Source organism: Callorhinchus milii, unplaced genomic scaffold (assembly GCF_018977255.1).
Source record: "Callorhinchus milii isolate IMCB2004 unplaced genomic scaffold, IMCB_Cmil_1.0 Scaffold9, whole genome shotgun sequence".
NCBI classification, from domain to species: domain Eukaryota; kingdom Metazoa; phylum Chordata; class Chondrichthyes; order Chimaeriformes; family Callorhinchidae; genus Callorhinchus; species Callorhinchus milii.
The window spans coordinates 18,061,776-18,074,033 of record NW_024704750.1 but is presented as its reverse complement, the minus strand read 5'-3'; the positions used below and the strand labels follow the sequence as shown (position 1 = coordinate 18,074,033).

Genomic DNA, 12,258 nt, shown 5'->3' with positions numbered 1-12,258 from the left:
CGTGTGTGTGCGTGCGTGCGTGAGCTCGCGCGCCACCCGCTCACGCCACACAGTCACTTCCGGGGAGAAGCGGCCGCGGGTCTCTCGCTCGTCTCGTCTCCGCGTCACGTTACATCGCTGAAAACAAAAGACGCCACGAAAAGTCCTTCTCTCTCGGCTCGATCGATCGCCCGCCCGCCCGCGCTCCTTTTCGGCGGTAGACCCGATCCAGCTCGGGATCGCTCAGGCGGTATATTTTTTTTAAAAAAAAAGAAAAACATAAAGCGGTCGCGGCTGTTTTGTGAATGTTCAGAGCTTCGCTCCCGCCCTCTCTGCCCCGCACAAAGATGGCCGCCGGCGATACGACTTCGCCAGAGGTTGGTTTTTACAAGCAAGCGTCGGAAAAAAAACCCCACAAACCTTCCTCGCTTCGGGCCTCCCTTCACGTTTCGGGCGAATAAAGCTCAGCTCCGGTTTGAGCCGGGGCTCTTGTTACCGGGTCGAACCGAGAATGGGAGGGAGGGAGGGAGGCTTGATGGCCCGCACAAAGATGGCGGCGGGCGCCGAGTGTCCGTTGAGGCAGAGAAGTGGCGCGTTATTTTACAGCGGTTCCAGGGTTCAACATGGTGGGGGGCTGCGAGAGAGCCCGGGATAACGTAGGCGGTGGAGGGGGGGGGAGAGAAAATGGTCGTCTTTCCCGTCAACATTGCTTATAAAGTCCAGCGTGAAAAGCCAGCGTTACTTTTTTTTTCGCGCCGTGACTGGATGAGAGGGTCTGAGGCCTACGGGCTCCCCCGGAACCTCACTCGGGGCTGTGCTGTTGGTAACCGGTTGCCGATATCATCTCGGGAGTGGGGGAGGGGGGGGCGGGAGAGAGAGAGGCCATTGCACATAACTTCGAAAACTTGCGATGCAAATGTGATTTGTCGTTTCAAAAGTTCACGGATTGTGAATTGCGACCGTTTGCACGGCCGAGTTTGCTTTCTTGCAAAGTTAAGCGAAAGAAATATATACTTCTACTTTGCAAAACTGGGACATGAAACTGGAAGGCGGTCAACAGTGAGGAAAATGTTACGAGTGTGATGCACTTTAACAAAGAATGTATGTAAATCTGTTTAAACTGCTAAAGTGAACATTTCAAAATAGGCCACACTTGACCAAAATGAGCATCCATCCTAAATTAATGAATCCTGACTAGAATTTGTAAGATAGCATAAGCTGCTGCTTTTAAGAGACAGGGGTTTAAAACTAGGAAAATGAGACAGTAAAAAAAAATGTTTTTTTTAAAGGAAGTCAGTCAGTTGACATTGATTAAAAACATTGTGTACATTATAGGATATTATGTTTGTAGCTATTTGTGCATTTACTAATCCATGTTATTTTATATATTTCAGGCAGTAAACGTGCAGGTGAATTTCCATAGGAATCTGGTATTGATGCTATCAAAAATGTGGCTGGAACTAGCACAGAACTATCGTTTGTACCTAGGAACACATCTGTAAAATGCAAGAAGGAAAATAACATTTCTGGGGACATCCTTTATGCACTTTTGAACTAGTGTGTATTTAAAATTATGAAGTAACTGTCCAGATATGCATAATTTTAATTAAGTTTGGATTCTATCAACAGAAATTATTAAGGCAGCTTTTTTTGTTCGTGAATTAACCTTCAAGGACATTGTGATGCATTGCGAAATTAAATTAGTAGTTATGTTTCTTTCTCCTGGGTAGTGTTTAGTTCTTAAAGTTGCATATAGCAATTGTTCCAACAGGTGTCTTGCATTTTTGGATGTAATTTATTGATAAATTGTATTTGTGGTCAGATTAAGAACTTTTTGCACCATTGTACTATAGCCAACACAGCAGTTATAGCGAAGTCTTATCAGTGCCCTACTCTAATAGTAAAATAAAGTGTAGAATATTTTAAAAACACAGCCATTCACTTATCAAGATCTCAGGCTCTGTACAAGAAGCACAAAAATCCATTGTGAATTGTAGCCCACCCACTCCGAATTCTTTGCTAAGTATAATCGAGAGAAACTTTCAGGAAAAAATCTATGAATCAATATTCTAGCCTCCTTCCCTATGGATTCTTCCCTTCACCCCCCCCCCCCCCCCCCCGAGCACAGGAAGCAAGGGTTTGTGTCTGGCTGCACCCGTAACCTCCCAACATTTTTCTCAAGCAGATCAGTTATTTTTGAAGGAGGTAACCCCTGCAACATTTGTTGGGAGTTGTGTTCCACATCCATTTAAATTTGATCCATTCTAAAATTTTTGTCTTTGTTGTGCTCTAGGGTTTGGTCATGTTAACAGGGTGTTTCTGAAGGTGCTTTTCACTACCTGTAGAAGTAGCATATCGTGTGACAATCTGCTGTTATACATCATTTTTGAAAGCAAATTGACAAGTTTACACAGTTTCTGCACTTCCTAATTTTTCAATGGCATGTTTGTGTTAAGGAGCTGTTCAGGGAAGAGTGACTTTTCATTCCTCTAAGACTCGGTAAAATTTTGAACCAATCTTACACAATATTTGAGAAAAGGTTGAAGGGGAACGTGATCCAGGTGGGAGGATTGAACAACATAATGTAATTACTGTATTTTTTCTTGGATTTTATCCATTTTATATGAATAAAACTTGACTAGTAATTTGTGGGAAATCTGAAATGATGCAGCTTTTCAAGAAAAGCAGAAATTTCCCCCACATGTTCTGGCTAATTTTCTCCCTCATCAAAACTGTTTTCGAATAATTCAATGGAAAAGATTGCTTGAAAATTGTTTGTTAATAATATTTGTTAAATTAATATTAATTGAGATATCACTGGTATGTGTTAGCTACTGTGTATGCCTGCGTAACAACATAGCTATCTAAAATTATTTTTGTTTTAAGAACTGCTTCAAGGCATTCTTTTACATGAGAGACTATATAAATGTAAGTTATTTAATTTGAACCATAAAGGAAAACTACAGGTCATGAGTACTAAATTAACAAGATTTAAATTACTTTCATTGTGGCCACCGTGCCCTCTCCCCTCCACCAAGTTGTGGATATGTAAAAGACTCCCAGCAGAAAGAGTGATGCTGTGTGCTTTAAAAAGAGCAGTAGAGTGGGTGGAGATGATGGAACATAATAGTCCCGTCAACACATGGATGTTGTCCTTTTACTATAATACCACTACCGTTTGGTTACATCCATATTTCCAGCATTAGAGGAAGAAGTTGAAAGTTTTTTTTCTGGCTACTTATGCAGATACTATAGTGAGTGTCGCTCATCTTTTTTTATATGGAATTTCTTATCCTCTTTTACCCCCCATCAGTAATTTTCTACTAAGTTTTATCCCACGTATCTGAAGGCATTTTCCTTCTGTTGGGGCTGCAGTTCTGCAGTCAGCTGGTATTTGATAGTTCAATAGGTTTGACAGCTCACCAAGTGCTCATTATTCACACTTGATCACTAACAGTCAATTTCAGGAGGCTCTTTTATAATATTACAATTCGGATCCTGTTCATACAATCCAGCAGGACTAGATGGGCCAAATGACCTGTTTCCATCTATGTGATTGCATTTCCTTCCTTCCCGACTCCCCTCCGCCCCACCAAACTTATTCCACTTTCCCCACCATGCACCTGCACAAATAAAGTCAGCTTATAATCAATATATAATCGTGTCAGCCGTTATATTTCTACTCCTCAGTGAGTCCCAAGCCACAGTACAAATTTTATACATAAATGGAACTTATTGCTTTGATGGAAGTTATTGAAATCCTAACCAGAGTTAACGTAAATTGTTAGCTCTGCCATGCTAAAACATATTGATATATTAAGTTTAGTCTTTGCAATTTCTCTGCATCCACGCTATGCTAAGACACAGATCATAAATGTACCCGCTGATGTGCACTTTTGCACTGTTATTCCAGCTCTCCTGGCTGGGAGGTTTGTAGGTCAACATTGATTTTGTACTAAAAGTCTTAAGGTGGGGTATCTGCCTCTTGGCAAGATGTGATAGAGACACAGTTAATATTACTGCTGTGGATCCCAAGTATTGAGGGTGGAGAACATATGGGATTTCAAAGAGCAGGAATTAATAAGCTTTTAGGTTATAATGCCTTGTCTGAGAGGAAGTTTTCTATTTTATGGATATTTTATTTACTGCTTGCAGTAAGGTGAGAGCAAGGTGTCATTTTGCATCTAATAAACAGGTTAATTCCTCTGTTCGCAGTCTCATACAATTTTGCTGGTTCAGCCAACCAAAAGGCCGGAAGGCAGAACATATGCTGACTATGAGTCTGTAAATGAATGTATGGAAGGTGAGTGCTTTCTTCTTGCCTTCTGTGTGTTTTAAAACCGTAATGCTTGAGGCTTTTTTTTAGTTTGAAATGTAGGAGGAGGTTATTTGAACCATGGAGCCTGTTTTGCTATATTAATAGCTCATAGAAGTGTGTGTGTATCTCTCCCTCTCTGACATATGTGTTAATGTTTCTTGTTTGTTCCTCGTCTCCTCCACTCCACCTGCTGTGATGTCAGCCACTACGCCCCAAAACTTTTGAATTCTCTCCCTCAATCCCTCCGCCTTGTCCCCTCCCACATTTTCAGATCACACCTGAAGACCTTCCTCTTCAATGTGCTTACGGTCACCTCACCCCGGCTCGGTGTCAGGCTCTAACCATTGTTAAGGCACTCATCTCCCGGTCCCTGCTCGTCCTATCGCCTTACTTCTCTGGAACCTTCCCCTCCTTTGAGCACCTTACCCCCCATCATCCCTCCAACCTTTCCCTCAAAATCCTTATTATCTATCGCCCCCCTCCTCCATCTTCCCTTCCAACATCTCCACCTTCCTATCTTCCTTCTCTCTCTGTTCTGAACTCTTCCTCATCCTAGGCGACTTCAACCTTCACTTCACCTCATCGCTCGGGGCCTCACTGTGTCGGACCTCACTATTGCCCCCAAAGCCATCTCGGACCATCACTTCATCTCTCTTAACTCAATCCCTCTTCCCACCGCCACCCAACCCACCTCCATTTCCTACCGCCCCTGAAAAAAATCTCCCCCACCACCATCCCTCTCCTTCTCTGGGCTTCTTCCCACAATGACCTATCCTCCTCGGTCATGCTCCTCCACAACTCCCTCTCCACCACTGTCGATTCCCTTGCTCCCTTCACTTCCCGAACCGTCTCCTATTCACGAAAGTCACCCTGGTACACCAGCCATCTCCGCTCCTTTAAAGCACAGCTGCGTGCTGCTGAACGCATCTGGCTTAAGTCCAACTTAACAGTCCATCCACAGATCTGGCTGGACCATACTGCGCTGCCCTCGCCTCCGCTAAATCATCGTTCTACTCCAAAACAATCTTGGAGGCCAAGGACAATCCCAGGCTCCTCTTCTCCATCACCAGCTGACTCCTCCGCTCATGCCTCTCCCATCCTCACCTCCGAGGCGACCCTGGACCTCCTCAAAACCAAAGTCGAGGGGATCTACTCAACTGCTTCTGCCTTTCCGTCTGCTCCCCCTCCCCATCTCCCCCTCACACCCTGGCCCCTATCCATCCCTCCCTCCACAACTTCGAACCTGTCTCCCACTCCTCTCTCACCACCACTATAACCCGCATGAAACCAACCACCTGCTCCCTTGACCCCATCCCCACCCCTTTCCTTACCTCCCAGCTTCACCTCCTTGACCCTCCACTCACAGACATCATAAACCTCTCCCTGTCCACTGGCACCGTTCCCACCCCTTTAAAACGGCTATCATCATTCATATCCTTAAAAAAAGCTCTCCCTGGACCCATTCCTGCTCTCAAACTACCGCCCCAGTACCACCCTCCCTTTCCTATCCAAGGTACCGGAATGAGTCGTTGCTTCGCTCCTTCCTCTCCCGCCACTCCCTTCGCAAACCCCTCCATCGTATTTCCATGCCGCCCACAGCACAGAAATGGCTCTGGTCAAAGTGACAAATGACATTCTGTCCGTCAGCGACCAGGGTCCTCTCTGCCTCCTTGACCCCTCTTCTACCTTTGATACCATTGACCACTCTATCCTCATCCACCGCCTCTCCTCTCACCTCAAACTTCATGGTTCTGTCTTTCAATGGTTCAGATTGTACCTCTCACACCATCTCCACAAACGACTTCTCCTCTAGCCCCCGCACCATCTCGTGCGGCGTTCCTCAAGGCTCTGTCCTTGGTCCCCTCCTCTTCAACATCTATATGCTCCCTCTTGGTGACATCATCCGCAGACATGAGGTCAACTTCCACATGTATGCGGATGACACCCAACTGTATCTCTCTGCCTCCACCCTTGACTCCAGGACCACTGCTGTGTTGACAGAATGTCTGTCAGACATCAAATCCTGGATGAGAGCTAACTTTCTTCAGTTGCACATCAACAAGACTGAAGCCCTCCTCAGGCGCTGACAGCATCATCATCCATGGTTGCACACTCCACCTTACTAAACCAGTCCAGAATCTTGGGTCTTCTTTGACCATCAGCTATCCTTTCTACCCCACATCCATGCAATGACTCACTCTGCCTTTCCCCAGCTCCGCCCTTGTCTCACACCACAGGCTGCCGAAACCCTCATACACTCATTCATAACATCCAGGCTTGAGTGCAAACTCCCTGCTTGTTAGCCTCCCCAACCCCTCCCTCCATAGGCCGCAGATCATCCAGAACTCTATGATGCTCGTGTCTTTTCCACCTGGCTACATGACTCTTATCACCCGCATCCTCACCTGATTCCACTGGCTTCCCATTGCGCAGAGGGTACAGTTCAAGATCCTTGTCCTCACCTTCAAAGCCCTCCATGGCCTTGCTCCTCCCCCTACCTCTGCAACCTCCTAACTCCCTACCAACCTACCCGCTCCCTCTGCTCAACGGGCTCCGGCCAGCTTCAGGTCCCCCGCCTCGCCTGCCCCATCATTGGCGGGCTGGCCTTCTGCCACTCTGCCCCCACCCTCTGGAACTCCATCCCACAGTCCCTCCGCCTCACCCCCTTCCTTGCCTCCTTCAAAACCCATCTCAAGACCCTCTTCTCGTGCTTTTGGTCACCCTTATTCCCCCCCTGCTCTCCCCAATCCCGACCCCAGCTCAGGTCCGAAACACTGACTGTCCAGCGCTTTGGGATGACCTCCCGACATGAAAGGGCTATACAAATGTAATTTTTTTGTTGTTCATGAGACACTAACATATAAATTGAACCTAAAAAGTAGAAATCTCTCAAATTGACTTACTGGAGCCTCTATCCCACTCCACACTCGTTTTTAGATGATGATGGGGAAGGTGACTCCTTTGAAATTCCAGGTGTATTTTAGGAACACTGTAATGATGACCTGACAGTAATGAAAACATTTATTTAATTCCATTGCTACATCTTTTCTCCACATCTCTTATTAACCTGACTAACCAACAGGTTGGTCAGGTTAATAAGAGATGACCAACAGGTTAAGTTAATAAGAGAGTCAGCAATTCTCTGTCTCTCTCTTGTGCCTCAATTGACTCCAATTAGTTCATTCCATATTCTTGTGACGTTTGATTTCTTTCCTACACCTCTCTTAATTAGAAATATTTTAAAATTAACTCTTTGTATCTAGACCACCCACAACTGCAACATCTTGCCCTTGTATAGCTCCTTTCACATAGGGGACGTGTTACCAGAGTTGGCCTTTTTTTAACACACATATTTAAAGCAAGACTACTGACCATTTTACCTATATTTTAGATTTTTGGGATGTCAGTAAGTTATGTTCCACACTAGAACTACACTATAAATGAACTTGCGTTCTTGGGGTCAGCTGCTACCATCATACTACAAACAGTTACTTGTTCTGGTGTACGTAACAAGAGTCTACTGTATTAGCTCAAATTTTGTCAGATTTTCATCATCTTCATCTTTCTTACTTTGCCTGGGAGTAACTTGATGGCATTTGTCTGTTTAGGGAGACGCTATAAGCATTCTACAGCTTTAAACAGTGAATTATTGGCTAGCGATTATTTGAATTCTGTCTTGAGACAACGGAAGTGATTTTATTTCTCAGCCTAGTGTTCGTAAAGCAGCCATCAACAATTAGTTTGTTTCTGCTACTGTGTAATTGCCTGGATTAAACGCATATTCCCCAATTGATTGTTATATATTTTCTTGATTTGTATTTGGCCAATTCTAGCCATTAAACGCTAGTTAACGTGGAACCATTGCACACATAAAGTGGCTACCTTTGCCTTGACTTTGTCCTTAGGTGTCTGTAAGATGTATGAAGAGCATCTGAAGCGAATGAACCCGAACAGCCCATCGATTACTTATGACATTAGCCAGCTCTTCGATTTTATTGATGACTTAGCTGATCTCAGTTGCCTTGTGTAAGTACAGTCCTCTTCAAGTCGAGCTCAGGTGAAAGATTGAATAATTAACTGATTGTGGAATGTGACATCTGTATGTGACATGTCAGTCTACTGATTTACAGTGTCTTTTTAAGACTCAAAAATTTGGAAATTTGAATACCGACTTCTGTACAGTATTAAGCAATGACATGAGCAACCACTGGGTGGCGCCAGCACACTGCTGGGTTATATCCGATTTGAGTTGTGTGTAACTGAGCACAAAAAGGGATTTTAGAAGCTTAAAACAAATAGAAAGTATAATGTTGTGTAGTGCTGTGCAGCACTTCAAATGTTAATTGTCTGTATAACTTTGTGAAAACTTTTTGTTGTACCTGTACGCTGTAGTATTTAGTGTTTTATTTTTACAAGATTACAGTGTATAAAAGGTGAGTGACCATACCTTATCAATGACAGCATCTAACACTTCCTTGCATAAGAATTCTTGCTAATGAGGATAATTAAAAGGACATTCAGTTATAATGAGTGCACAACTGATACTGTAGCCCTTCACGATGAGAGGTTACCATCTTAGCCGTGGGCTACATTGTGCTCTGGTACCAAAACCCGAGTCACATGGAATCACGTGGTGCTGGACTGTGAAGGTTCCAGATTCAGTCCTTGGTTCTATGCTGAATTAGCTGACCTTGCTGACAAAAAAGAAGTGTTGGATCTTGTAGTGGGTCTCATACGTGTGTGTATTCTTAAACTGAAGACTGGTGCTCTTTGTCACGTCTACAAGGAGGAAATGATCAGCCTGGGTTATTTCTATTGATCAATACCCAGATGAACCCACTGATATGGTTGTCGGGTGAGGACAGGAGGAGCTGAGATTTATTCTCTTCCCCCCCCCCCCCCCCCCAATTTAATGAACATATATCCTGCCAACATTCACAACTATGAATAGTGCCCACTTGCTTCAAGGTACCATTGTTCCTGTAGAATGACAACTTAACAGAAGGATAAAAGGGGTCGAGCCTTTTGAGGCAAAGAGAAAATTAGCAAAAGAAAATCCAGTTACTTGTTCTGTATTCACAGCAGCAAGATGTTGGCTTGGGTTCCCCTCAAAATAATTGCCATCGTGTTTGCTTATGCCTGAACGTTCTTTTCCATTACCCAGGGCCTCAGGGAATTTGCAGATGCCCTAGAAAATCTGAAAGTGCAAATCTCTCTTAAATGTTTGATCGCTTCAAATGCATTGTCAATAAAGAAATGAGATATCTTATTAAACTGGTGATTGCTATTTAAATAGCATTTGGTGGTCATCTCGTGTGAATTCAGACATTTTGTCAATAGTCCAGAGTGTCTTCAAATAGGTTCTGATCTGTTTCAATTGATAGCTTTTACTTATAGTGTCTGTTGTCCACATCAGGTTGTGGCTAGAGTTCAGAATAACGGACTGAACATGGGACCTTCACAGACCAGTTGCCTTCCTTATGATGCACATTTCAACCCCCATTTCTTTCTCTCTCTCTCTGTTAGCCTGTTACCTACAATCAATCTACCCCATTGGGTAGCCTAAAATAAATTGCAGGGAACAGGTTAATAGCCCTCTCCCAAAGCCCCACAAAAGGGGGCAATACTTGAGCCTTGCAAGCCCACCACTTCAGTTAGATTGTTCCTGTTGCCAGGTCCTTCAAAGGACCTTCCAAATCGCAAGCAAATTTCCCTCAAACCCTAGTTGAATCCCAATGTATCAATTTAATCTCCTTCATAAACTGGTACAAAACTAGATTAACTTCACAAAATGCTGAATGAGAATACAGAGAAAGTGTAAATGCTTTGTGTATTGGATCATTTCCCTCAAACAGTCACTTAATCATTACCTCATTCCAGCTACCCTGTACTGGATCTAATGTATAAAAGAAGGAATAAGGAATAACCTCAAAATGCAGAGTTTTTAAAGTGTTCTCAGTTGAGTCAGGAGTTTGTGGGTTCAAGTTAAGTATTTACGATCTTCAGCTACATAGCAGTATCCTGAGCAGCAAAATTAGATATTTTGTTGTGTTATGTCGAGTAAATGGTCTCAGAATGGATTAATTCTCTCACTTTTCATTCTACACTCTTTCTTCTCCCCCACCACCCCTATGTGCATGCTCAGTTTTACGTTTGATCAGAGTGGTCTAATACATGCATTCTCCTGCCAAATGTCAACAGTTTTTTCCTGTTTCAGGCTGCAGGATTGCAGGATGCTGGGGAAAAAAATTCCAACCCTGGCAGCCCACCAGATTCAATACAGTTTAATTCTCACTCCCCCTTGTTGCTCACAGTTTGGGACAGTTTGCTTGTGTTTATGTTACAAGGTCAATCAGGACTTATATAAAGCAGGAGTGCTTTTTTTCTTCCCACACCACATAGATAGAATTGTGGTAGTTGTTCTTGCTTCTTTGTATAGCCCTGTCCTGTTCCCTGCTTTTGCTAGTTTTTGGCCAGTCATTAAATGGAGGTAAAGAAATGTAGTATGGAATACCTTATGTGTTATTTGGCAGCAGCAATAATTTGTGTACCTAAGAGGCTCACACAGTAAACAGATGATTCTTTGAACTATTTGGGACTACACTTTTGCAGATAAGCAAATAGTGTGGATAATTGGACATAAAACCAAATACAGATTAGCTACTTTCTTAACTATATAAATTATAAATATATTGATAAGGTGCTATATCAAATGCAAGGATTATTATATTATTATAGCACTTAAAGTATGACAGCCCTTCTCTCAATTTGAGTCCGTTTTTTCTCTCTTTGCGATGTTTTCCTCTTGAGAGTGCGTGTATGTCCTCTCTCTCCCCCAATTTGTGTCTTTCCCTCTCTGCCTTTGTCAGTGTGTCTCTGTCTGTAACTTTATACCTCTCTTGATCTGTAGACTATTTCCACCTCTAATGAGTTGCCTTTGCTACCAGCAAACAAAATGAAGTCCTGTTGGGGCAATGGATGGAAAGTTGTGCACACCAAGTTTCTCTGATCAGCAGGGTCAGAGCATTCTTAGAAACCTTGTGCGCACAACTGGTGTTGTTCTGTGGGTGTCTTGCAGGTCCATATAGGAGTGCATGGGGATAAATGGCATTTCTACCCAATGGTTCCCATTAATACAGCTTTGAACTGAACTTGTCTTTCACACACTTTTTTAAAGCAACAAAGGTGCTATTGATTATTTTGTCCTCTTCTCCCACCTGCAGTTACCGAGCCGACACCCAGACGTACCAGCCCTATAACAAGGACTGGATCAAAGAGAAGATCTACGTCCTCCTGCGCAGACAGGCCCAACAGGCGGGCAAATAGCCAGCAGTTCACACAGCAGGCGGTATACAGTGCACTTCCCGAGTGTTAGTGTTCAAGCAGTGCTCTCTTCACTCAGTTCAGTTTGGTACAGTAATGGGAAACAACAGGAAATAGCACCCGAACCCTGTGGCAGACGGGTAATGATGACAACGTTTTTTTTATATAAACGTGCAGATGTTGGTTTTGTCTTTGTACTAGAGTTTAATAGATGCCATCAATTGAAGCAAATTGTTTGTTTGGTTGGGATGCCATTTTAAATTCTTATTTTTACTTTTCAATAAAGGTTAAAAACAATTACTTGTTTTGTAGTTCTGTCCCAGCCTTCTGCATTTTCTCTCCATTTAGTGCCAGAGCACGGAAGGAACTCTTGAGTCTGTTCCTTGTTTTAAAAGATACACTAACTACACTGTGCTATATTGATCAGTGCTAAATAGGTGCTTTCAGTTCTAGTTTTTCAGCATGTTTTGGAGGTTATTTTCAAACTATTTTAAGACATTGCTCTTCCACCGTGACATTTTGACAAACAAATGTGCAAGAAATACTTTACCCGGAAGCATTCTGTGTATGGTCTACAAACTATTTTTATTTATGGATTTTTTTTGTAGTTTTTGAGCAATAAAATTTCACATGATACA

General features: G+C 43.2%; 1 protein-coding gene across 2 annotated transcripts; it reads left to right on the top strand.

Moving 5' to 3' along the window:
- Positions 1 to 47: 47 nt before the first annotated feature.
- Positions 48 to 11,917, top strand: erh (ERH mRNA splicing and mitosis factor). Of its 2 annotated transcripts, none has more exons than XM_007893217.2 (5): positions 48 to 356; positions 1,374 to 1,388; positions 4,195 to 4,282; positions 8,203 to 8,323; positions 11,521 to 11,917. In XM_007893217.2, exons 1-5 carry the CDS (start codon positions 285 to 287, stop codon positions 11,621 to 11,623), a joined length of 399 nt encoding a protein of 132 aa, XP_007891408.1. In that variant the 5' UTR covers positions 48 to 284; the 3' UTR covers positions 11,624 to 11,917. The 2 variants fall into 2 exon arrangements, with proteins under 2 accessions (XP_007891408.1, XP_007891407.1); XM_007893216.2 differs by having other exon boundaries at positions 1,374 to 1,409.
- The last annotated feature ends 341 nt before the right edge of the window (positions 11,918 to 12,258 follow it).